We start from the raw sequence: 25,885 nt of genomic DNA, 5'->3' as shown, positions 1-25,885 counted from the left end.
GGTGTGTTGCCTACAAACTACGCATTTACAAATTTTGGTTTCTTACTACTACTATGAATAAAACGACCTAACTAATACAATAACAATATATTCAAGTTCTATGAAATACTGGCCCGTATAAATTTAATGTGTAACCTGTATTAATTGTGACTATTACAAATATATCCTTAGGTATCATATTCCCGTAAAACAACAGTGACTAGCATAGTACATTTTACGTACTACTTACAGTGATTTTTGATTACAGTTTATGATTGCGTTAATTACAAACACGCAAACTAATTAAATTGTTACTATAAAATAAATATTAATTTTTGATTCGATAATCGGGAGTTATTATATACAGCTCGATAAAAAATACTTGGTAACGTTCAACTTAATTACTTCGTAAACTAATACGTACATTATATATATGATATTTTGTTACTTCCACGTCCACGAATAAAAAAATAACTTCAAAAATAGGGATAATCATTCAAACCTCAAGTCCTCCATTAAATAAAATTATAACTGGCTGAACATCACATCAGAAATTAAATTTAAAAGCTTCCCATGTTTCTTACGGGAATAGCATTATGACTAAAACTGAATTCTTTGGTTTGGCATTTAAACTTTGCTCTCAGGTCCCGAAGCACTTTGGTGGCCACTGAACGAACTTTGTATATTCCCTAATAACATAGCTTGTAGATGACCAAAATGTTTTTGGTACCAATCGGGTGTTCTGCCCATGGTGTCTACTCGGGAAAAATGCAGTAAGCGAGACCTCCCGGAGCCACAAGGTTCTACCAAATATCGGGAAGCTAGGACAAGTCCCCTGGTTGTATTGGTAATTGGATGCGCATCAGGATGCTCTACTGACGTTTCTACTAACAAACAGGCATCTCGAGCTAAGTCAGTTCTCCAAGTTCTCACCACCAGGTATTCTTCAGCTGGTCGTGGAGCTGTACTGCCTCGAACGAACTGGAATACTTCACTCCTGGTTTCTAATTGCATTACACATTTAGTTGCGCGAATATCCGGATCCCATAGATGCCTTTCTCGAAGAATTCGATGTAGAACTTCTGATGGAGGAGCCTCAATTTCAGCGCAGACCTTCCATACTCTTAGCGGAATCCCATCTGCGACCTTTTTGTACGCTAGCTCAACCCTAGGTTGATGACTACTTACGGTAATCCAACCCCTTTGCTTTTCTTTAGCTTCCTTCAAAAGGTTCACTTGACAATCTTGCAGATACTCCCTCCAACCACCTTTTTCAAATCCCAACTCGTTCAAAAGCTTTGCCTTAGTTTCCTTCATCTCACTGCCTTTACACTGAGTTATGAACTCTTTCGGGACCTGAAATAACCATATTTTTTATTTAGTTTTAGAGAATAATCTTTTTCAACCAAACCTTAAACAAAACATTATAGTTTTTTAGAAAATACAGTAAACAATCATAAGCTGCCTTGTTTTCTGCAAGTTCTTTTGCGTGAGGTGAACCGCCATTTTGCTTATAACTTTGATTGTAGTGGAACAAAGAGGGAGCAAAACACATCGCTAAGTTGCTTTCGTTCATCTGATTAACATCAGAGTGCTTGGCAATCGCAAGCATAAAATGCAGTAGGGCCTGGAGCACTTCAAGGTGTTCATCTGGCATTAACAGCAACGCCCAAAGTACAGATTCTTTCCTCAAATATACAGGGATGTCTGTAACCAAATAACATTTTTTTCAAGTGTGGTGTTCATCATGCTCTCTGAATGCTAATGATTATTATTTAAATACAACTTACGTTGAAATATTAGAATAAAAGTTTCCGATAATTTGTTAGTCAGCAAAGCTTCAGGTAGTTCCCGAAAGTACTGCTTAACCATATCAGCAACGTCATAGGACTGTTGATCTGAATAATCCAAGGAGACGTTGGTCTCGACGCGGTTTCTTAAAGCTTGGATCCTCGATTTCACTCCCGGTTTCCTAAATATACCCACGTGATCAAACGCGTTCATTTGCAACCAACGCAACGCCTGCTCGATATTTCTGGGTAGTACCTGGCCGGTTCTTTGTAATGTTATTGTTATAGGCACACCGAAGACGTTTTTATCTGCAAACAATATGGTAATAGAGTGCGATGCTCAACTACAGGTTATGGCTACGTTTATCTTAAACAATTGGAGTTTCTTGAAAAATAAAATTATTGTTGAACGTTTCTGTGACACAAAAAACCTATATCCGATTGGTATAAGTGACAAAAGTAACAAGAACATATTATCAACAAAAACAAACTAAAAAAACAAATTTCTACTAACCTTTATATACAGGAGCTTTAATTTTCCGCAAAAATTTCGGTAAATCTAGATTCCAGCCTGTCCTATGAGAAGGGCAATACTTTTCCATGTGAGATGTAAGTTTCAACAAAGCTAGTTTTCGCAACACTTGCAACTGGGTTGCTGTCAGGCTATGCAAAGAGACTATTTCTCCAGTTTGGTCCTTCGGATGTTCATCGATTTGTTCGACTGCACTTTCTGGCAATTTCTGCCAAATTAATCTTTCTACTGAACTAGAAGGTTGAGCCCATCCTCCCGGTTTTTCGAAACTGTTAGTCCTAAATTTTCTATAGTGTCTTGGTGTTATTTCCGAATCCGATACGTGATTTATTTCTAAAGTTTTCAAGCTGCCCACTGGTGAGAGGGATTCAAAAGTGGCGTCTCTTTCACTAAAACACATGCCATCTCTGCGTCGTCTGAATTTACTCGAACCGGCACGTTTAAGTCTTTCCCGAGGGGATTGGTTGACTTTTTCAAACACGTCATCTTTGTCTTGGCTTGACAGGCTTGTTGTTCCAAAACGTTTTGTTAATTCTTCCAAGTTTGCTGCAAATAGAATATAAAAGCTATAAATATTTCATAAGTTATTCCCAGTATCAATAAACAATTAAAAATCTCTGAATTAATGTTAATACCACAAAATTACGCCTAATATGTTTACTTAATAATTACTGTCGAAATGATAATAGGAACTATTTTCGAACGCTTCGAAGAATGCGATAACATGGTCTTTCATTGATTACAAGACAAAAATTGTTATGAGTAGCCTATACTTACTTAATAAAATGTGTAACTTGATATTAATAATTTATATAAGGTTAGATTTTCCCATTGAGAATGTTATTTTAATTTTTGCACTGCTTATTTAATAAGAATGATATGGAAGGTAAAATTTTACACTCAACATTAAAAATCTACTGTCTTTCCCGTTGAATTATGTCAGTCTATACTAGTGTGAGGTGCAAATTCCAAAAGGAATAATTAGCGACTAACTTTTAATTATTTAGGCCAGATTGTGTTCTCTCTTATTGATTTTTAATTCCAATATTCAGAGAAGTGCTGGGGATGTTACTAATAATAAGGTAAATGATAGTATTTCCATATCTCTAATATATGCCAATCTTCATTTGTACTCGGTTATTACTAAAGATGTTTTAATGATTTTTTTAAGAGAATGTTTCTAATTAGTAGAGATTTCACTTTTTGCCGTTTGTATGTCTAGCCCAGTAATTAACTTCTCCAAAATTCATAAAATGTTTAGGAATTCAAAGGGTTATAATTAATTTTGTCAATATAGCGACAGGTTTGTATATGATTAGTCTTGGGTGGTACCCGGTAGAATTTTAAGAAAAACCAAGAACCAAAAGGGGTGATTAAACTTGGTTTCTTCAGTAATATATGTTTACTTGTACTATTTATCGTTATTTTGTTAAAAATCAGATTTCAAAATCAATATTTCTTCACTGTTCAGAAGTTGTGATGTAAAATTGGGATAAAATTAAGTAGTCAGAATAATTTAAACTCTACAAAGAAGCCCGATAGGTCAACTTAATTAGGATTAATCCAGATAATCGATTTATAAAGTGACATAATAGTTAAGACTTTTTAACAATACATCATGCATTTTATCGCTGCACATTTAAGCATTTAATGTAATTCAGGGTGTCAAAACTCTCTTGTTTAAAAAGTTAAGTAAGTAATTTCCAAGGGTTACAACAAAATTAAAACATCAATTCTCCGAACTTTGTCAATATCAGATCTTGAACACTCGATTAATCGGGTCGATCGTGATCAATAAATTAGGCACTCCCAATTTTTCTTCTATCGCAATATCAAAGTAATTGGTCGCTTTTTTCTGCTTATTAATCTCTAGTAAATCTTGCAGGGTATGGAATTATATACATGTGTTATCATCTATGCAGGTTAATAGCGTAACGCAAAAAACATATGAAAGTTAATTGACGTTACTGAAAACTAATCAACTTACGTGGAGGGCCATTTGCGCATGTTCGAGACCATCGCCTTATGTCGCTCTGATAGGTCCAGTTATCGCTAAGAGCACAAAACTCGTCATCTGATTCGTCAGTGTGAGTGATCTTATGCTGGTGCAGGTGAGCGCAACTGTTGAGAATCTTGAGTCTCCGAAAGAGGGAGTGCAAAACATCGTTTTCCAGGAAGGGATGGTCTTGAGCGACTTGTGATATTTGAATGGGAAATAGCATATCTGTTTTTTAATTAAAAAAATATAAACAGTGAAAGGGTTGGGGATGAAAGAGAATTTATTCGTACCTTCGTACATCTGGGCATATTGAGGGAAACCTGTAGCGCGTAGCCATTTGCACGCCTCGGTGGCCTCGATTTCTAAAAAAAAGACCATTGATTGAATAGGAATGCCAACTTAAATAATGTAACAGTTATGATTGCTAATTTTTTGTTCGACAACCAAACTTGTTTTTGCCGTTTCTAGCTAAATTGGCAAATATCTCGGCCACTTGCATTTAAATAGTCTATTAAAGGTGTTGGAGGCTTACTAGCAATTATTACATAAGGCACAATTTGACAGGATGTTGAGGGATAATTTTTGTTAATAAATGGAATTGGGGGCAGCAAGACCTGCAATTTTGGTGGTGCGCATTAACTTCCATAACTGTTCGGCTTTCCTAACTGGCCAGTTGTCATTAACTTTAACACTAAGACTACGAAAAAACTTGTACTCCTTAACACGAATAGACATTTTTGCGAGGCACAATGTATCGAACTACTCACCGGCCAAATGTCTGTCGGACTGTGATCTGGATTGCCTGCTCACCTGAAATGATAGCAAATCAATTATGCATGGTTGGTCATCCATATTAACGGCTTGAAGTTCAAAGGCGAAGCTTAAACTGCCTATATATACACGCCTCTGATATTAACCTACATACAGAGAAGCTCAAAATTTCCAAAGAATCATTTTCTAATGCGTCAACGCCACCTAAGTTGTTGATTAATGTTTAATAAATGCAAGAACAATAAAGCAACCAAATCATACTCAGGTATTGTTAAATTTCCGAGAAATAGCTCATGGGCGTCAGATATACGGACAGTTTAAAATCGAATTTGCAACCACAATAATTAAAAATCAACCTCAAATTCATCAAAATGACATATCTCCGCGATCTTCAAGTTATCAAACAAAAGAATTACCTGTAGCGAGGGTGACACCTTTTCCAAAACAGGGGCCGAATTTGACTTCCCACTGTTTAAGGTACTCTTGGCGCAAGGGGGGTCCCAAGGGTCGCAGTCCTCCGAAAATTCCGAATCTGAACTGGAGGGCCATGTCAGATTTGTGGAACTTGCTGATGGCGACGGCGACGTTTGTGTTGCTATATTAACTCCGCTGATGATCGATGGCTACAGAAACACAATTATTCGTTAGAATTGTTCATTTGTTGTACCTGACAAGCCTCGCCAGTCTCATAATTAATTTTCAGTTGGTTTCGTTTAAGGGCAAACAGATCTGGCCATTATGATTAACGAGTCCATTATGAGATATGGGCTAGTCAAATTAGATCACATAATTACTGGAATTAATTTAATTGCTTCAACTAACTGGTTAAGTATAAGGGTGTGATACTCCTGCTTTGATGTCCTCTGCGTTATCTGCTATATTGAAAAATAACTCAATTGTTTTTTAAATTTACTTCTCTATTTTCTAAACAAAGTCATTATAGTCCAAATTGGCTTTAAATATTTTGCTTGCGTAATTGGATTTACTATAAACGTTGGAAGTGATAGCAACCAAAAATGAACCATATAATGACATCCAACTAATTAAAGAGAAAAACTTCAAAAGATTTTGATTTTTATACAGGGTGGTCCAGTTTTAAATGTCAATAATTCACCAATCCATAGCCAATTAAAAAATAAGTGGACATTCATTATGTCATTTTAATGAAAATACAGTCCTTCAAATTTCTGTTTAAAAAATCGGTTTTTTTTGTCATAACTGTCAGACCGTTGGAGCAATATTGATCAAATTTGGAACAAGCACTTTATTACACGTTATTACGGTCAAAGACCCAACCCAACTTAAAAATTGTCTTGGAAACGAAAAATTCACTTATTTAAAAGTATTGTAGCCAGTTTTCATAGTTTCCAGAAAAACTAAAAAACTTTAGTTTTTAAAATTGAATTAGAAAAGATAAAAATTTCAGAAGCTTAAAAATTATGTTTGTAACTAGTTGTCATGCAAATCGAGAGACTTTAATACTAAAAATTGACTTGTAGACATAAAAACTACTTTTTCAAGAATTTGTTACTACAATCTATACATTTAAACCTTAAAAATTGACTTGAACCCCAAAATGTGACTGAACTAATGAAAAGTTTTCATAATTTGAAGACAAATTTCAATATTTTAGTCTTGAAAATAGTCTTAGAGGTAGGACATTGACATTAGATTCATGAAAATTGTCTTGAAAACTAACTTTTCGTGCTTTTTACTTTGCTTTTCATTTTCTTTGAATTCTGGACTATTTTTAGTGCTTCAAAACTGCTTTCAGCTTGGAAAATCGAGTTTCAAGACTATCTTCACCAAGTTATTGACATAGCAAACTTAAAAAACAATTTTTACATTCTTCATAGTCTTAAAATGGTATTCGAAGCTTTGTCACTGTTAAATCGACTTCTAGACACCTCAGTGCTAAAAATTCGGGTATTTCTTAATAAACTAGACTGTTTTTAGTGTTTTAAGGCTGTTTTCAGTGCCTCAAATCGAGTTTCAAGACTATCTTTACAAAGTTTTTGACTTATCAGGCCTAAAAGCCAGTTTGTCCTCTGACCATAATCTTGAAAATGTTATTTCAAGCTTCTTCACTATTAAATTGACTTCTACACTCATAGGTGCAATAAATTGTAGCACCTCTAAAAAATTCAGACTGTTTTTAGTGCTTTTTAAGTGAAAAATCGAGTTTAAGACTATTTCCAAAAGTCAAGTTTCTTCAGTAATAAAAGTAAAAAATCTTGGTACCAAATGCTACAATAATAGTCTTGAGAACTAATTTTTAAAAATAAAAGAGTCCGAAAATCAGTTCTAGCATTAAAAGTCAACTTTTATATTATTTTTAGTAGTAAAAAATGAGTTTCATGCACAATACAATCTTTGTCTTGATTTCCGGACTTTTTTTAGTTCTTGAATGCCAGTTTCAGACACTCAACCAGGATGGCAGTCTGAGAAAGCGAATCATAAGACCATTCCTAGTAGTAAAAAGCAAGTTTTTAGACTATTCAGTACAAATTTGGACTTTCACAAGTCTTGAATGTTCAGTTTTAAACTATAAAACGATTTTTTAAATTGAAATTTGGAGGACTGTATCTTCCTTAGGTTTTTCAGAAAAATGACACAATGCAAGTCAACTTATTTTTTGATTGGCCATCAAATGGTGAATTATTGACACTTAAAACTGGACCACCTTGTATAAGCAATTGCTTATAGGTTCAAACTAAATATATTACTAAAAAATAACAAATGTCATTTTGGCTCAAACTTGCTTTTTCCATAAACTAGAAGTGTTAGCAAACGAAAATAGTCCATATAACATTTCTATTAAAGTTACTTGACAAATAAATAAAATTGAATGAATTGGCATATAACATTCAGTACCGTCAGGAAGTGCGTGTAATAAAATGAAACCGATTTTATATACTCTCATAGCGTAAGATAGTAAAGGTCCTCAAACATGTATTATCAAATGCAAACAAGCTGATATGAACGGTACATAACGAAAATACTATACGCAGCTGTGCGGGATCCTAATGGTAGGAACGATCGTGATTTAAAAATGTTACCGCCTGGGATTAGTTTGTTTGCTGTTTATTTTCAAACCATGTTTAAGTGGTAGTCTGTTTTTGCTAAAAAAATGCACATATGTACAGCCGGTTTGGTAGAATAATAATTGATACAACGGAGTTTATTTCAATATGTACTTTCTGATTAAAAATGATTTAAAAAAGTTTACCTAGTAGAAGTGGTAGTAAAACCGAGAACCCTGTCACATTTGCTTGGACAGTTAGGTGATCCAGATTCTTTGTCACATTTTGACTTTATTTTGAACGCCTTTTAGAATCTAATTGTGGGACTCTATTTCCAAGTATCAGTTTCACTGACAGAAAATTTGAAATTGAATTACAGTTATGCATAACATAATAATCTTGCATATGAAATCCTTCTATTTAATTCAGTGCATACATACTTCTGCATTATGTTCCTTTGACTTGTTAAAATAGACACGTCTGCTACCCATACATCAACAATGTTCTATTAATATTGTTCAATATACACAGCATTGAAAAGGGAATCCGTTAAAAAACGTTAGAAATTAAAAGAGTTCAGGACCTACTTCATACAAATAAATCTGAAATTGCGGTTTGTTTGTCCTCCAAGAAGTTTATTTGTACTGCTCAGCTGTTTCAAGTTTTAACGATTTATATTGATTTTTATTGGTTTTATAAAATAAGAATGGCCTAACTACATTAAACATGATTAATTAGTATTAATGCTGTTATTTTAAATTAATGCATTTAATGAATTTAAATGAATTCAATAATTTATCATGTGACCAAAAAAACTTGTCAAACATGCACTGCAGACAGTGGTATTTCAATGAGCGATTAAGCAAAAAAAAACTAAAATCAGATAGACAAACGCGTGTGGTTTTTGTGGTAAAAAGCTCAGCTGCACTCTGTAGGAGACTATAAACTAAAAATAGTAAAACAAGTAGTTTAACTTACTGAATGAGATTCCAGATCAGACAACGCGTCCAGTTCAATGTAACTTTTATCGTCGTCATCCAGTTGAAATTTACTCGCGCTATCATTCGATCCATCTTGATGGAAGTTAGTTTGGTCTTTGTATTTCCCGATAAAAGATCTATTTGTGCAAAACTGGTAGCCAGGCAGATCGTTTTCACTTAGATCATTTAAGTTGTGGTTGGCCAATAAATCGGATAGATCCGATCGGATAGCTTTACCGAGGTTTATTAAGATCTGAAGATTAAGTTCGATATCTTCAGGGTCAGAATTTCGGTCCTCCTTTTTATCGCTTTCCACTGATTTTTCGCTGATTTCCTCCTCAATCTTGGTTAGCCCACGCTGCGTCGGTTTGGTAAGAGACGATCCATGTTTACTGAATGTGTTGTTAATGTCACTCTGAAAGAAAAGATATAATAGGTTGAGTAACTGGAACGAAAATACGTCTAGCTCGTAATAATAAAACTACAACAACAAGGATTTATAAATCTACCAAAGGTTGACAGTCCGAATTCCCAAATCCCAATCTAATTCTAAATAACCTGAGGCTGTTTTACGCTTGGGAAAACTAGAGACCATATTAAAAGGCGAAATGCAATACTTTCGGATTTGTTTCCGTAAGAAATCTTGACGAAAGCATGATCCCTGCTCTTAACGTCTTGCTTTTTGTGCTTCTAGGCTTTGTACATGTAAGTATCTGCATATACTTGTTACGCAAACTATTTTGGAATTAAATAGGTGTAGCCGTAAATAATATATGTGTTTAATCAACTAATTTGCGATCCAATGTTATAAGAAGCGTTAACCATTCATTAAGTTGCGAAACAAATCACTATTTCAAGGAACATACTCAGTTACTGGTTTTGCTTCAAAGAGCTTCGTTCGATTTTTATAAAAAATTTGAATTTCAAATGTCTGTAAACATTCTGAAAATCTGCATATGATTTGCTTTAGTGACCTTTTCAGTGGTGCGTTTCCCAATGTGCTAGTTTCAAAGGCATTAATTTAGTAAGTGTAAAATAAAAAAATTTCAGATACATCCACTTATTTTCCAAGAGGCACATCTTTTGAATAAAACTACTAAGCTCAAGTTTTATCATAAAACGTGACCTCATTTTTCAAAAAAATAAAATAAAAATCGATAAAGTTACATCTATTTCTGTCTGTTCAATGCAAATCAAGTGAGACTTAATACATTAGGTATTGGAGATGAAAATGAAAAATCCATTGCTCGTGTGTATATTTGGTTGCCTATAACAAAATCATTCATTAAAGTAAAACAGTTTACATTTGATACTCTTATTAAAAAGTTACTTTTAGTTTGTACTTATTGTTTAAAACAATTTTGGTATTCATTACTCGCAAATCACTCTAACAGCATGATAAGTTATTTTGTATAGTGTGTGTGTGTGTTTCCTTTCCATGCCAGTGGAATACTAAATCCATCATTATCAGCAGCTTTTGTATATGGTAAATATCCGGGAAACTACAAATTATAGAAAATTGTAAGTGATATTTTTCTGTGCTTTAATATAACGGTAAAGGACATCCTGTTGGGACACTGATGTTTTAGTTTTAATTTGATTGGTACGAATTATGCATACACATGAAAATAATGTTTCATAGACCAATAATTTAGATTAAAGATAAATAAATGTGAATATATCACATAAAAAGGAATTTTGTGTATAGTTTAATCTCCGTCTAATAGCCAAAACCGGTACTGTGAGCAATTAAAAGTCTAAAAACTACTATTGTATAACACTATATACCAGTTAAGTAAGAAGATTGGTGATTAAGATTTCCATTTTAAAATTATTTTTATTGTCCTTTATTTAAAAAATACTTATTTAAATTTGCTATCAAAAAACACAAAGTTCAATGTGACTTAACTAACTTCCTTGTTTTATTTGGATATAACAAGGTCGTATGGGATATAACAATTATTTGGACATGATGTATATTGCTTGAGGTATTAACCTTAACCACATTAATAAATATTATTAATAACACTTTATTTATAATGGATTATTCAAATATTATTCGTGCTTCTTGCTCTGAGATGAACAGAAGATATTTGATATGAAAACAATATCAATATCAAATCAGTGTTTGTTGAACAGTGAATACCTTTAGAAACTCATTCTATGCCAAACGAAAACGTGCCTTATGGGTTATTCCAAAGATTATTCTTGAGAAGACCTTGAAGAACCTTCCTTTCTCTATCTATATTGAATTAAGATTCCAAAAATTTTTACCTGATAACAATTATTTGTTCAGCAACAGGGTTCATGCAATTATGGTTAATTATCGTGATTTTTTGATGGTAAATTTACGTTCCTAACTGGGTTTTCTTCTAAGCAAAAATGTGCTTTATTCTAGCAGTAAAACATAAAAATGACTTTCTTTCTCTAACTGTCACTATCTGACATTAAGGTTTGTTTTCACTTGAAATAAATTCGTGTTAAACTAACCAAAAATAAATGTTCCTTCCAAATTTTGAACTAAGTTAAAGTAAAGTAAGACGAACAAAGACGAAGAAGCAATGATAAAGATTTACGGTTAAAATGTGGTCCTATCGGGCTGTCCAGTTGAATTATGGGGCTCCAAAAACGCCCCACCAAATTAGTTTTTGACCAATAATTCAGTCAATTTTAGTGATTAAATTTGAAACCATATAAAAGTTTTTAGTCTTAGTTATCTTTTGACCATAAAATTAACCAGGACAAAAATATGATTACTCTCAAAAGACCACCCTATACATATTTGCACCGAACCTTGTAAAATTGTTGCTGAATGCTTAGTATTCTATTAGTACAAAGAATTTTTGAAAAACCTTATCATTCACTGACGCTTTATTAATATAAAAGTGGTTAATGGAGTGTCAAACTAATAGTTGTGTAAAAACAGCTTCTCTATAAATAATTCCCTTCTTCTTTTATCGTTCTGAGTATTAAGCCTCGCCCCATTATCCCGGCTGCCCTGCCTTCTTATAACCTACACCAAATTTCATTAATCACACTACGACAGGGTGTCCCAGATAAGAATACACGTGGGCTTTAGAAAGAACTCACAACAAGCCTAATGTTAAATGCATACAATTAACTCGTGCTTCTATCCTTTTTTGGTTTTAGTGCCAAGATCCACGCAAAAGGGGTTCAGAGCCTCTGTTTCTTCAAAATGATGAAGAATCTTCCTGCAACTCAAAAGGTTGCCTTAAAAGGTCGTCCACCCAAGATGACATAGGGCCCTTCTGGGCCAACCGAGGAAAGAAGGATCCTTCATATAAAGATAATCAACTTTTCGTTGAAGAACCGCAATGGATTTTAGTTCAAAAAGGTCAGTTTGATGTTCGGGAAAAGGAACCGTTCTTCACATCTAGAGGGAAAAAACCAGCTCAGTGGAAGAATCTTGGATACTATTTTGATGATGTGTTTAAATCTAGAAGAGACAGAAGAGATTACGTTGATGACGTCGAGCCAGCATTTTTTGCAGCCAGAGGCAAAAGGTTGTTGAAGGGCTCTGAACAACTCGCCGATTAAAAGCTTGCAGTTTCAGTAATTGATGTAAAAGCTTGAAAGAAGACTTACAATAAAGCGGTACACGATCAGATACATGAAATAAATTGTTGTTTAACTCGAAAATAGTAGTAAACTTGTATAAAATTAAGGTTTTTAACTTGCCTACCTCTGCTTGTTCAAGGAAAAGGAGCAGATCGTGGTAGTTGTCTGCGTAGTTCATGGTTTTACCAACGGTGATTTATGCTTAGGGCCATATTGCTTGCCGTGCACCTGCAAAACAATTACACAATATTCATATACAATGTAAGTAGCAAAACCGTAAGGCTTATAATAAATTTAGGTACATGTCCGCAACGTTGTGACTACAGCGCTTTCTTTGTTCTTCTTCGGTGACAAAACGTCCGTCTCTTATCTGACCGACATCAACGCCCCCAATTCTTTGAAATCATTTTTATTCACCATACACCCTACAAATAAGTTTACCACTCAACTGCATATTTTTAAAACCGATCATAAACTTCATAAATACTCCCACAACATACATATACACAACTTTTTTCTGGTTAAGCTTAAGAACTCGTTATACGCAGACTATTAGCAATAAAACGTTCCTAAACAATATGCAGTTTTACTGTAATTTTTAAAACACGTTTTGCCTAAATTCATTGCCTCCAAAATTAATAAGTTAACAGGTAAATATTTTTATAAGAGTCGAGGTTTTGTTTATTGGCAATCAATTCACTGACGCGTTTCGCCATATTGTGGCTCTTTAGAATGGCTATAGAACCTGATAATCCATGAACAAAACTTTTATTCCAGTATATTAATTGGATACTAACATACAGGGTGGTCGTTATCAAAAAAATTCAGTCAAGTTTCTAGTCTGAAGTTTATTTAAGTTTAGAATTTTGCTGTTAAAAACACGCATTTTTGTACTCCCTGTATATGTTGTGACAATGTGTGCTATCAACGTGGTTAACACAACCAACTGACTGTTTTTAACTATAAAATACAATAGGTCCTTTTAATGAATCATTTTGAACAAGATTAAATACTTATTATCATTGTTTTTTTATATTGAAACTGTTGTCAAATTTGCTTCAAATAAGTTACCAGCAAAATGGCTTTTTGGAACAAAAATCGTGCATTTTGAAAAAAAGGTAAGAAAACGCTGTTAAAGACTGAATGATTGATTTGAAAAATCTAAACATATTTTAAAGAAGAATTTAATTCTTTCAGCGACAGAAAAGAAGAGTACTAAACCTTCTCTAGTAGAAATTAGAGAAAGGGACAGAGATTTCTAATAGTAATTTTTACAGTCATTTATCTCCTAAGATCTGTTTTTAATGCCAGGTGCCTTCACATATATCTATAATCTGTAAAAGTTTGATTTTTGCTTAGATTATTCTTATTTCAGTTAATATAATGAAGTATGTTCATAGTGCAAAAGAATCTGTCACATCAGTGTTGCTAAAGATATTAATTTAGTATTATTACTTTAGCGTAAGGTTTTTTTCTTTGGAATTGAAGTTTCAGTAGCAGCCACAAGGTTTATTAAACAGCAATGGTAATAGTGGGTGTATACATAACAATTTCAAAATTATAAACCAATAAAGTTAGTCTAGAACTGAAACCTCTGTCAAAACGAATATGACAGTTGATCACATGACTACTGCATGAAAAACTAATTGGTTCCGTCACATGTCACTTACGAAGCTTGTCTAATTCTAATGGTTCTCTCTTCTTAACAATTTTGAAATAGGTTGCGTTGGTTAAACCAGAAACAGTTTGCCATTAAATGGTTAAAAAGCCAATCATTACAGCAATGGTAATAGTGGGTGTATACATAACAATTTCAAAATTATAAACCAATAAAGTTAGTCTAGAACTGGAACTATAGCAACAAACTTCGTGGCATGTGTCACACAAGTCTGTCAAAACGAATATGACAGTTGATCACATGACTACTGCATGAAAAACTAATTGGTTCCGTCACATGTCACTTAGGAAGTTTGTCTAATTCTAATGCTTCTCTATTCTTAATAATTTTGAAATAGGTTGCGTTGGTTAAACCAGAAATAGTTTGCCATTAGATGGTTAAAAGCCAATCATTTCCACTTTTGTTATTTAGAGACAATATTGACTTGCATTGAACCCTTTTGCTTCTAACCCCTTCATAAGTGTATTCCCCTTGATTTTTCTAGGTAGTTCCTATGAATTTAAAGTTTGTAAAAATAGTTTAGGGCGTTGTATAAATTGACAGATGGTTCGTGCCATTTACTGTTGGCATCAGGCCGACCTTTTGCGGCAAGCTACCAGCAGATGTATACTTGCAAGCACCCTTCAAAGAGTAAATTAACACGTGAAGTTGCAGATCGAATTTTGAACGCGTAGTAAAGAAAACACGCTAAACCATCCTATTAGAATGAGGTTCGTTCCGTTAGATTTTTTTTTTTTTGGTAGGTGGTCTCAATTCCAGCTGACGACATAGAACTGACAATAAGACAGCACGAAAGGAAATAAGAACCGGTCTCGAAGATGGATATCTGACGGGTACAATTAATTTAGCATTACGCCCAAAGGTGTTTCATAAGACGTTGGAAGTGTTTATACCTCTACTAAAACGTATGGTAAATGAACGCTTCCCATTCCATTCAATTCAGATGAACAAATATCTAGGCCATCAACGTGAATTCAGCTGAATCCTTAACAGGCAGCTTAGTTGAATTGAATGGAAACCGTGGTGAGCTTTGTGTATAAAGCTGCGGTACAAAACGAAAAAAAAATTGATCTCCAATGTCGTCAAACCCGAACTCATCCAACACAAACGTTTCTTTAACTTAACGATGCGCTTTCGAAAAGAAGTTATTAATATTAATAACAAGACTGGTGGACACACCTCGGAGACTTAATATATTCTATACGACCAGACTAACTTGATTGATGTTGCCTTTAATAACGTGTCATTTGGTTCTTTTGTGTTGTTTTGTAATTTACTAAATTTATTTTATACATTTGACAACCCTTTTATTCCTGACATTGAACTTCAAAAGATGAAATTACACGAACGAAGATTAACGCAAGCAACGCTAATGATGATGATGAAAATCTGACGTCAGCTCAGCTAGTAGGCCTTGCTGAAATGTGAATGCTTTATACACAAATAAATGCCAAAATGAATAAATATATGGTAATGTCGGACGGTTTTTTTGCAACTCGCTGTATCACATTAACTCACATCGAAATATCACATTAACATTAATGATTAGTGTTTTATCTATTTATAGTCATAGAAATCTTACAGGCGGGGAAAGCAACAAATGATTTCTTTTTCCTGCAAAACTGATACTCTGTCGGTCGATCTAATGTCCCAAGTTACCTTTCTAGGTTTTCATTCATTAAATGGCATTCCGAGGTGCGCTTTTCCTTCCATTAAAAGCCCATTAGATGTTCACCTTGTAACATATTTTTAACTTTAACTAACATAAATTATACTGACATTTATTATTAAAAAACAGTTAGGTACTTACGAGTACAGTAAGAACCTGAACAAAACAGGACTTTCTGATTAGAATATTCTGGTACGTATATAGTGCCTACCAAAATTAGCTTAACAAAATTCAACGAAACTGATAAGAGAAGTGATATAACCGGCAAACTGAGAATAATTTACTTTCAGGTAGAGCAGCAATGCTACTTCTACCACTACTCCCTCCGCATACACTAACGAGATAAAAATGGTACCCACAATTTATCAAAATATTTTTTGAATACACGCTTAAAAGCAGAACCATGTGATTTTGGAAATGTCAATATATACATTGTTATCTTGTTTAGGGGGGTCTACCACAGACTCATAAACTAGAACTTTGACTGAATGTGTGCCTTCTCTGTGGCTTCCTTCCTTATTGGTCTCTATATGCACTAAAACCTGATAAGATGTGCAACGTGCAATAAATTGCGTCATTTTCACTCTCCTGCTTTCATTACACTTATCTAATAGCACAGAGTTTCCAGAAAGGTGTTAAAAATCGATTGATATTCCTGATTATCTTCAGTCAACAGTTACTGCAAATACACATACATCATTCGACCTTTAAAATTTTATCAAATAGCTGTATTGTTTTAGCGAGATTTTCTCAAAGTACAGTACATAACATCAGTGACGCAGCAACAAAACATTATGTACATATGACGACTACACAAATTATATGTACGTATGTAATTAGCTCGCAAAACACCATTTAGGTTCATTGTAAATATAGTCTACATACTACAAGTACCGTTTGTCGTTGCATTATGAATAGACGAGTATTTAAATTTGTATATGTATCAGTATATAATGTGCATGTTATACAGGAAACTACCGAGTCTCTCTTTCAACTATATTGTTAAAATTTTGCCTAAATGTTTGTCATTTCTAATTAGTAAGGTTAATTATTTGCGTATTTTTTAAGTACTAATAAGTCCGAAAAAATAGTATTGAAATACTACATTGTTCAAAAGCTCGCCATTATGACGTAGTTACTGACCAATGAACGGAACGAGATTGCTTTATATGGAAGGACGAACGTGTGTGCCGTTTTCCAACTAGTGTATGTTTATTCTTTTTTATCAAACGTCATTAAAAGAGTATAGACACCGCCCTCTGTACAAGAAAGCCAAGAATGCCAATATGGCCGAAATAGTCGTTGACAGTTTGCATTTGTTTGTATTGTGGAAATTGAGTTTTTCGATGATTAAATTAATTTTTAAGGTTTAAAGTCAAGACTTGGGATTACTTGCCAAAGTAATTTTTGTTTGCTATTATATATTGTTGTTTATATGTTTATTGTTCTAGTGAAAGTGTAGTTTGTGTTCATTTTATTGTGTTATCACTATTGTTATTGTTCCTTCATTGTTCTATAATTTGATGTTGGTTTTTTAACTTAAATTCTATTGCCTCTACAATATGCCGTCCACTTGTTGTTTGCCAAATTGTAAAAGCAATTTGGTGAAAGGCCCAAAAGTGTCAGTCTTTTACTTTCCAAAAGATCCTGCTGGAACCCAACAGTGGTTGAAAGCTTTGAACTGGAATGATTTTACTCCAACACAATACTCAGTGGTAAGTACAATATGCTTTCTCATTCAGTAAATTGCCTCTTACATACATAAGTATGTGAGTTACATTTTGAGGCCGCCTGCATTTTGAGAGCAACAAAGGTTTACTCTGAAGAAACAGGACAGCTTTTAGAAGTTCCATTGGCACATTTACATTTTAAAAGACAGGTCTTGGTAATAAGTTAGTTTCAAGGATTTCCAAATTTTCTCTGATTGAGCAGTTTTCACATTAGTTTGTTGTACTTTCCAGGACAAAGGGTTCTAACCAAACTTGCTTTGGCTGGACTTTATTGGGTAAAAAAAGCCATATTTATACATATCTGGATCAGGAATGAAGCGTTCTTTGATTTTTTACTCACAACTTCTAATCAACTACACAAAAAAATAAAAAAAACATATTTTCTACTGCATCTCCATAGGTTTGTGTACAAAAAAAAAACCGCTAACGCCGCCATTAAAAGTGACATTCTAGGCTTTCTTGTACAGAGGGCGGTGGTATAGACCATTTCGAGGTGACGTCACAAACGTCAAACGTAAGTCAGCCATATTGCCGGGGGGGCATACAGACCCACTAGCTAAATGTAAACCATAGAAATTTTCGATTGAGTTCAGAAGATTGTAGAAAAATGCTTTTGTTTAGTCGTGCGTTGTGGAAATAGAGCAGAAAGGAATAAAGTTCGATTTTTCAAGATTCCCAAAGCGTTGAAGAACCGGGGAGAACAACTAAACGCCTTGTCAAAAGAACGTCGACTTAAATGGGTTGCCGCTTCAAAAAAGTGGGAATTTAAGTAAAACCTTCCTTAATAATGCACGAATTTGTGCAAATCACTGTCTCAGGAATCTATTATTATTATTTGTCAGTAGTACAGCATCTAACGAAGTATGTTTTAATTTTAGTGTATTGTGTCAGTTTTGTTTGGTTTTTTTAGGCGAACCAGCCAAATCGGAAGATAAGGACAATCCTGACTGGGTTCCTTCTGTAAATATGGGATATATAATATTACCAAAACCCAAAATGTACAAAGTGTATAGCGGCATGTTCAAGCAGTTAAGCGTTAAACAAAACGTCTCATAATAGTAAGTTTTTGTACAAAAGTTATAATTTATCTGTAATAAGACCTTTATATAGGAAGATGAGCATGAAGATGAGAGAGCACGTTAGCTATGAACATGGACAGGGAACCCACTGCAGGTCCATCTACAGAAGTATCTGTATCTTACTTGGAACAACTTCAACAAATTGATGACAATAGTCAACTGAAAAGTGAACAAAATGCTGTGTATAAATTGTCTATCAGAAGATTTTAATTTTGCAAATCAAAAAATTATACATTGCAAGAAAGAACATTATATTTTACAGGCTTTCCAAAAGCACAGATGATGTTTTTAGTTTTTAACAGTGTTTCTCCCTAATATCAACTAAATGTACTCTGCTTCCTTTTAAACAGTTTATTAAACACCAGGAGATCACAAATAACAATGAAAATCAATACAGCTAAATTCAGTTGTCTGCCCCCCCGGCAATATGGCTGCCGTCGAAAGCCAGTGTCAAAACCAGGTGACTCAAAATGATCTATAGCAAAGCTCTAGTTTTGACTCCTAACCTAACCTAACCGCAATTGAAACGTCAAAATCGTAAACAATGTCAAAAATCTAAATAAAAAGGAAAAATTATTACATCCAATAGCAATGCGTCTAATCAGCAAGTTTGATTTTTGGTTGAAATTTAAAAAATACTATATTTTTGCAGTCATACTTTCTATTGCAAACTGATTTTTTAATTTGTCTTTTTTCCAGAAAGCCGAAAAGTTATATTTTGGTGCCTATAAAACTTGATGTGATATTGCAGAGACACCCTGTAGATTTAACATTCAGTTGTCTAGATAAATAAAAAAACTTACTAAAATATTCCGGTAATAACCATTGAATGGAATTGGGTCCCTTCTGAATAAAGATTAAAACCGGCGAGTAAAAGGAATTTTTCAAATCAAATTTCCGGTACTAAACGACCTCTAGCGTTTAATTACTTTTGTTAGTACCGTGATTGTTAGTGACGTAAACTACTAATTACCAAATAACGGTACCACTGATTAGTTTATTCCTTTTGAAATTTCCTTGACAATCCCACCACTGAAAATAAAACAATATCCTTGGGTAGCAAACAAGAATATATGGAGCAAACAATATGTGCCTTAACAAACAAGAAGCAAGCGTTTGGTTTCAGTTTTAGTAAAGTAATTATAGAATTTCTATATCCTTTGCGACACAAAAGCATTTCGGTTTACGAGTTTGGATAGTGAAACATATACAAGAGTGATTAGAAATATATTTGGGAATGTTGGTTGACCCACATGTGCGTTGCACGTGCTTGGTTTTTAATGTACATACACTTCCGTTACAACTTATTTGAAGTCCTGGGTGATTTTCTATTATTTCGAATACGTGCTTGCTTACACACTTGGCTGCATCATTCATACCCAATTCACATTTTATTATTGTTATGGTCTCGACCACAGAAGAAATTTCCCGACCAAAGAAAACCACCTAATATACATATTAAAAGGCCCTCGAATTTCAACATGCTATTTATAAATTCATAGAATAGGAAGTCGTCTTATAAATTAATTTGTAATAGTTTCAGTTTGGGATTACACAGACTTTAATCTGTTCCCAGCCTGATCGGTTTGTTTGTTTAATAAACTCTTTGATTTAAATTTAACCAGATCTATCTTTCCGTTATGCTTGGAAAAAAAGGTCACTGATGGTCACGGACTAAACCTGCAAGGCGTAACAAATTGTGTGTGAAAACAGTTTAACTCCAACTAAGCAAGAAGAAAAAAGTTCTCTGACAAACAAGAGACGAGGCAACAATAAACAAACCACGATGCGTGTGTCTTAAAATCCTAGGGTGACTGAACTACTTATCTAATAACAAAGCTGCGTTCAAGATTAAAACAATACATACATAAACATGCTTTATTACGACCATCTGAGTTCAGATAAATTAGGGTCAGCATCGTTTCAAACATATTCTACTCCATGTTTTCTCATGCTGCAATTAAATACATTAATATGCGACCCGTTTATGGCTATTGAGTTTGAGGATTAGAAAACTATTCCCACGAGAAACTCAATTTAATTGCCAAAACTTTCAATTTAATGTGTTTTTTTTGTTTGTCAAGTAAATATACACCCCTATTAAAAGTGTCTGATTACACAAAAGGGTTCTTTTCATGAATCTTCACGTTTTTTATGGATACTTTGTTCGGCTTAACATGATACTTTAAGGGTCCTACATTCCATCTACTAGTCATATAGTGTTTCACAAGGCTGTGTTGGTTAAGCTAGTTAAAAACAAAAATATATCGATCTTTTATGACTTATTGGTAGATTTAGTGAAAAATTTGGTACGTCATCAGTAAGAACTATGGGAAAGTTTTCAAGTACAGTCATAATTGTTTATTCCTTTATTAATTTCCAGGTACCTACTACTTCTCAGAAATTGATTAAATCTACATTATGATTACATACTACTTAAAACTATTCATAGATAGATCAAAAATAAAAATATGTAATTATGAATACAATAGTTCACTTGACAAACTCATTTGATAATTGACAGTGACGTGTCAAATCAACATCATCTATATAGAAGGCCAAGCTTGTTAATTTACGAGAGTCTTGTCAAAGAGGTGAAAGGTAGTAAAATTAACAAACCAACATTGAAATACCACTTTGGGAAATTTGGGGACAAGTTTATTATCAGCGGTTTTTTGCAAAAAAAAGCATAGTTTTAAATCCAGAAGCGGTGTGTCATATTCTCAAATGTTATGAAAGACTTTTTAAGTGCGACAGTTTCTGTCCTTATTGGGAAAACATAGGATTAAACGGTCCACCTCTTCAAAACCAGCTAACAGTATTGTAACACAAAGATTTCACACATCAATTCAACGTCTTACTTTTAAGTACAATTGACTATTGACCTTCTGAGATTGTAGTAACAAAGTTGTGTAACCATCAGAATTTTCAAACTGTTGTTGGTATCAAAACAAATTAGTGTGGTAGTTACCAACACCTTTTAACCCATCTCTACTGTTATTTTTGTCAAACCATATTTGCGGTTGCTAACATAATGTAATTTCCGTTGATTAACAGCCTCGTTACTCCTAAATATGAGTCGAAATTACTCTTTTGATAGCCAAAATATCAACAGGATATAGAAATATATACAGATCTTTCCACGACACCAAAAACGCAATAAAAACTCCTCCTTGCCCTGTCGGTAGACATAGCAATTTCAGCTTGATTTATAGGGTGCAAATTAAAATATCGAGCGAGTTGTTATTAAAAAAGAAAGTTTATAATGAGAGCCGTGTAATATTCCCTATGAAGGGCAACAACCTTGACAAGTAAGACAAGATTTTCTCCCTGATGGCAATATAAAATAAGTTTAATTACCATAATGGCTCCTACAACAAACACATCATTGAAACTCTATAGCTTGAAACCATTGTCAAAGTTGAAGAACTTGCATAATAGTCCATGTCCCGCCAAAACGAGAATGTTTCAATGTTGAATACAATGCAGTATCTTGGGAATACGTGCTTAGACAGCCTATTGTTTTCATCTTGAAAAAGTCATAAATTTTCAATAAAGATTTATAATGCGTTAAACGTTCTTAAGAGGTTTAACTGCGGTGAGCCTATTTTTCCAGTGAAGATAAATTGCCCCGAGGGCTAGTCGCCCTGTATATTAATGCGTTGATATTCGAATATAAGGCAGTCATTATATAAATACACAAACATCTGGCTTGCAGACTACTTATCCGAAGTAAAACGCGTCTAGAATTAACACTTCAATCAAGCTTTAATACGCACATTTCATATATGCGGCTGATTGAGGTCCATGTAAAATTACTCCTCTTTGACGAGCTTTAGTTAAATTCCCGCTAAACAAAAAAATGACACATACACACAGAGAGTACCATCACATTCATCATCATGCCATCTGTTCTCGGAACTATTTTGTCGAACTTTGACCTTTGGTACCGCTTTTAGTTTGTGGCGAGGTATCGGAGCCGCACCATTTTTGGTCAGAATTCAAAAAAGTTACGCAAATAAAATCAAGATTTTACTCGCTGATTAGCATACTGATGAATATTCCTGTCATCCTGCTCGAGTGTACTAAATGGCAAAAATTATAAGCTGTAATCTTAAGGTAACTTATATTATGAAGGGAATCACCTAATCGCAATCTTCACTCGCTTCTACGCATAAAAGGCATTAAAATAACTAGTTAAGTAGTTTTTGTTGGCGTTTGCGTATAGTTATAGTTAACTCGCCTTAGAAATGAGATTGCCAGCAACAAGAACCGTGAATAATTAAATCAACAAAAACGTAAATCCAAATCCTATAAAACGAATTAATTTACTCAACGTGTACCACCCTGTAGGAAAAAACTTAACGAGAGTTCCGAAACTATTATCAGGTAAGAATTATTCAAATTCACTTAATCGGACTTGTTAATTATACAGTACCGGCGACTTGTCGAAAATAAACAATATTTTTAGCACTTATGTCATTTCCAATTTTTTCTTGTGAAGACACTCGTAGGTTTCTTTTTTAATTATCGAAGGTCACCTACACAACTCAAGGCCTTCTAACTGTGTCACATTAGAGAAAAAAGTCACACTAAACACAGCGTAAAATAAATAAATAATATGTTAACAAATTATTTTACAAATAATTATATATTAGTGTCGTACCATATAGGAATTGTCAGCACCAAAAAAATTGACACTTTAGTCTACGATAATCGCGGGGTTGTTTATCCAAAAAGTCTTTGCATCTCTGCACGTATACAGATTGAACAAATAATACACACTTCCACTCGTCGTACGACCCAACAAACGCGACGGTACCGTGCGGTACGTCCAGTACCTAGAACAGAACTGACTAACTGAATGCTATTTAGTTGTTGAGTGTTGAATCTACTTAGCGCGAGATTGGCATTGGGCGGTTTCTTTTTTTTCCTTGAGATATGGTTTGAGCAAAACAACAACTTATGTTCCGATTTTTGAACACAAAAATCAACACCAAAAACTGTCGCAACTCATTTACGACAATTTAACGCTATTTTGAAAAAAAGTTTTATGATACTCTAGATATATCCTTATCTAGTGTAGTTTAGGTTAGAAAGTTATTTAAAAATCATTTGAGTGACCTTTATTTGACACCCTCGTTAGAGTGATAAGAAAACAAAGTATTTCATTAATTTGGGGACAAACAATTAACTTAATTAGTGCAAAATCGGTTGATTAGAAAATTGCAAAATGTGCGTATCAAAAAATTAACTATTATTCTTCTAGATATGCAGTCAGTTAAAACATGAGTATTTTGGAAAATATTGAAGTACAAGTACATAGTATTCATTTTATTATTAATCAGAATGAGTAACACTGACACTCACAAAATGTTAGGCATAGTAACATTTACACTCTGCCCATAAATGTCATATTTCTTTTGCGCACTTAACCTCCGGTTACATTAATTTATAAAGCCTGATGATAACTTAGACAAAAAGTCGAAACGTTCTTGAATAAACGATCAAACCAGGATAAAACCCAGTAACTCCACTAATTTTGATATTAATTTTATAAAATAAAGTGAATAGTTTATTGCAGAACACTTAGACAAAACAAATCGTTATTTCGCGTTTTTAACATTTTTATTGTTGTTTCATTTTGTTAGTCAAGTTTTGTCATTTAGTATTTAATTCCCTAGAGTTCTATCTAAATGCTTGGTTTGTTTACTTAAATGTTCATTCACCAGGTCGTCATAAAGTAGATAAATAACTGTAATTTTTGCAATGTAATGTAATGATAATAGGTTAAAGTACCTACTAGGATCGCCAAAATTGCAATTTTTGTATTATTACCAAAAATAATTGGCATTCATGTAAAAGTTATACAACATAAAGACAAACATCACATTATTCCAAACTTGAGCAAAATAACTTGGAAGTCTTATTTATTGGTCTAAAAGCACCTAATATACAGACAAAATTTTTCAGTCTTTAATTTGACTGTCTGATATCGTCATTGGCATGCATAAACCAAAAAACACCTATTACCTATTAAAAAAAGTAATCTAATTAACTTCAAAGAAGCATTTTTTATTTAAGTTCAACATGTTAACAAGTATATTTATTTTCAATGTTCCTTAGTTCCACCAGAAATTTATATTTAGCCAAAACCACTAATAAAAATAGTGTAATATCTTTAAGTGACACTCACCGTAAACATTTTGCAGTCACTGAACTCCCAAAAACTCACATTTTACTGTTTGTTTATTGTTTTAACGACCAAAACCATAATAAACAAACTGTCCAGCTATTCTAGTTTTGAGGTTAGAATTCAATTAAAAACGTATTTTGTGTATTTACACATTTTAACTACCGTTAAAACAAGTGCACTAAACATTTTGGTAACTAAACAATTATTTGTTGTTTATGAGGAAGTGTGAGGGTAGCTGTTAATTTGGTTAATAATAAAGTAAAAACAAATTGATTTGAATATTTGAAACTTGCGCTATTTACAATACAACGAATGTCAAATGTCAATTTACAAATCTTTGTGAGCTGAGCTTGGATTTGGAGTAGTTGGTGTTGGACCATTGTACGTTGGACTGTTGGAGTACATACAAGGCAAATATTCATTTGTTTCCATACTGTCCTTTTAAAGCGTTTTGGTTTTTGCAGATCGAAAATGTAACAATATATATTTTATTTTATTTATTAGGTTTTACATATTAAAAAACTTTTTTCAAAGAATAATAAATAAAGAAACTCATCAATATTACAGCGCGCTATTTTAAAAATGTCTGCCTCGCTTTCGTTGTTCGACGATTGGAAATAGAAAAAGAAATATAATCTTAAGGCTTTAAAAAATAATTTTTCCATAAGGAAATTTCTTTCCTACATCAACAACACTACAACACGTCGGTTCTACTAAAAGGATTGCCGTAATTATACTTTTGCCTTTGCTAAACATTTATTGTATTAACTATTGAGTATTAAGCTGTACATGTTTCATGCAAAATAAATCTCGGGATACATCCTTACAAGTGACCACATCCCTAGTCGAATTCCCAATGTCACGCTGCTATATGTCACTA

At 33.5% G+C, this 25,885-nt stretch overlaps 2 protein-coding genes and 1 long non-coding RNA gene across 7 annotated transcripts; 2 read left to right on the top strand and 1 right to left on the bottom strand.

The window, feature by feature from the left end:
• Positions 1-72: 72 nt before the first annotated feature.
• Positions 73-25,146, bottom strand: cv-c (RhoGTPase activating protein). Of its 4 annotated transcripts, none has more exons than XM_081993532.1 (11): positions 25,006-25,146; positions 12,778-12,881; positions 9,073-9,489; positions 5,488-5,694; positions 5,068-5,110; positions 4,591-4,662; positions 4,289-4,525; positions 2,284-2,847; positions 1,770-2,078; positions 1,391-1,686; positions 73-1,335 (listed from the first exon to the last, which is right to left on the bottom strand). In XM_081993532.1, exons 2-11 carry the CDS (start codon positions 12,829-12,831, stop codon positions 607-609), a joined length of 2,928 nt encoding a protein of 975 aa, XP_081849658.1. In that variant the 5' UTR covers positions 12,832-12,881; positions 25,006-25,146; the 3' UTR covers positions 73-606. The 4 variants fall into 4 exon arrangements, with proteins under 4 accessions (XP_081849658.1, XP_081849657.1, XP_081849659.1 ...); XM_081993531.1 differs by lacking the exon at positions 25,006-25,146 and adding an exon at positions 23,476-23,688; XM_081993533.1 differs by lacking the exon at positions 25,006-25,146 and adding an exon at positions 16,142-16,283.
• Positions 9,516-12,759, top strand: LOC145738637 (uncharacterized). Of its 2 annotated transcripts, none has more exons than XM_081993538.1 (2): positions 9,516-9,779; positions 12,225-12,759. In XM_081993538.1, the coding sequence occupies exons 1-2, from the start codon at positions 9,729-9,731 to the stop codon at positions 12,630-12,632; spliced, it is 459 nt and encodes a 152-aa protein (XP_081849664.1). In that variant the 5' UTR covers positions 9,516-9,728; the 3' UTR covers positions 12,633-12,759. The 2 variants fall into 2 exon arrangements, with proteins under 2 accessions (XP_081849664.1, XP_081849665.1); XM_081993539.1 differs by lacking the exon at positions 9,516-9,779 and adding an exon at positions 10,140-10,560.
• On the top strand, positions 18,394-19,224 carry LOC145738638 (uncharacterized). The gene is made up of 3 exons (XR_014180829.1): positions 18,394-18,591; positions 18,641-18,788; positions 18,841-19,224. It is a non-coding gene; the product is annotated as an uncharacterized LOC145738638 (long non-coding RNA).
• Positions 25,147-25,885: the final 739 nt, after the last annotated feature.

This window comes from Ips typographus, linkage group LG16, assembly GCF_016097725.1.
Source record: "Ips typographus isolate SLU linkage group LG16, UJ_Ityp_2.0, whole genome shotgun sequence".
NCBI classification, from domain to species: domain Eukaryota; kingdom Metazoa; phylum Arthropoda; class Insecta; order Coleoptera; family Curculionidae; genus Ips; species Ips typographus.
Note: the sequence above shows the minus strand (reverse complement) of the source record. Positions and strands in the feature narration are given on the sequence as shown.

Excerpts from the sequence above, each read along its gene's own strand:
- LOC145738637 (XM_081993538.1), top strand. The coding sequence starts at position 9,729 with ATGATCCCTGCTCTTAACGTCTTGCTTTTTGTGCTTCTAGGCTTTGTA. Across the intron at positions 9,780-12,224 it reads TGCTTCTAGGCTTTGTACAT|TGCCAAGATCCACGCAAAAG; the intron begins GTAAGTATCTGC and ends TTTTGGTTTTAG.
- cv-c (XM_081993532.1), bottom strand. The coding sequence starts at position 12,831 with ATGAACTACGCAGACAACTACCACGATCTGCTCCTTTTCCTTGAACAA. Across the intron at positions 9,490-12,777 it reads TTTTCCTTGAACAAGCAGAG|AGTGACATTAACAACACATT; the intron begins GTAGGCAAGTTA and ends CTTTTCTTTCAG. Across the intron at positions 5,111-5,487 it reads AGGTGTCACCCTCGCTACAG|GTGAGCAGGCAATCCAGATC; the intron begins GTAATTCTTTTG and ends CTATCATTTCAG.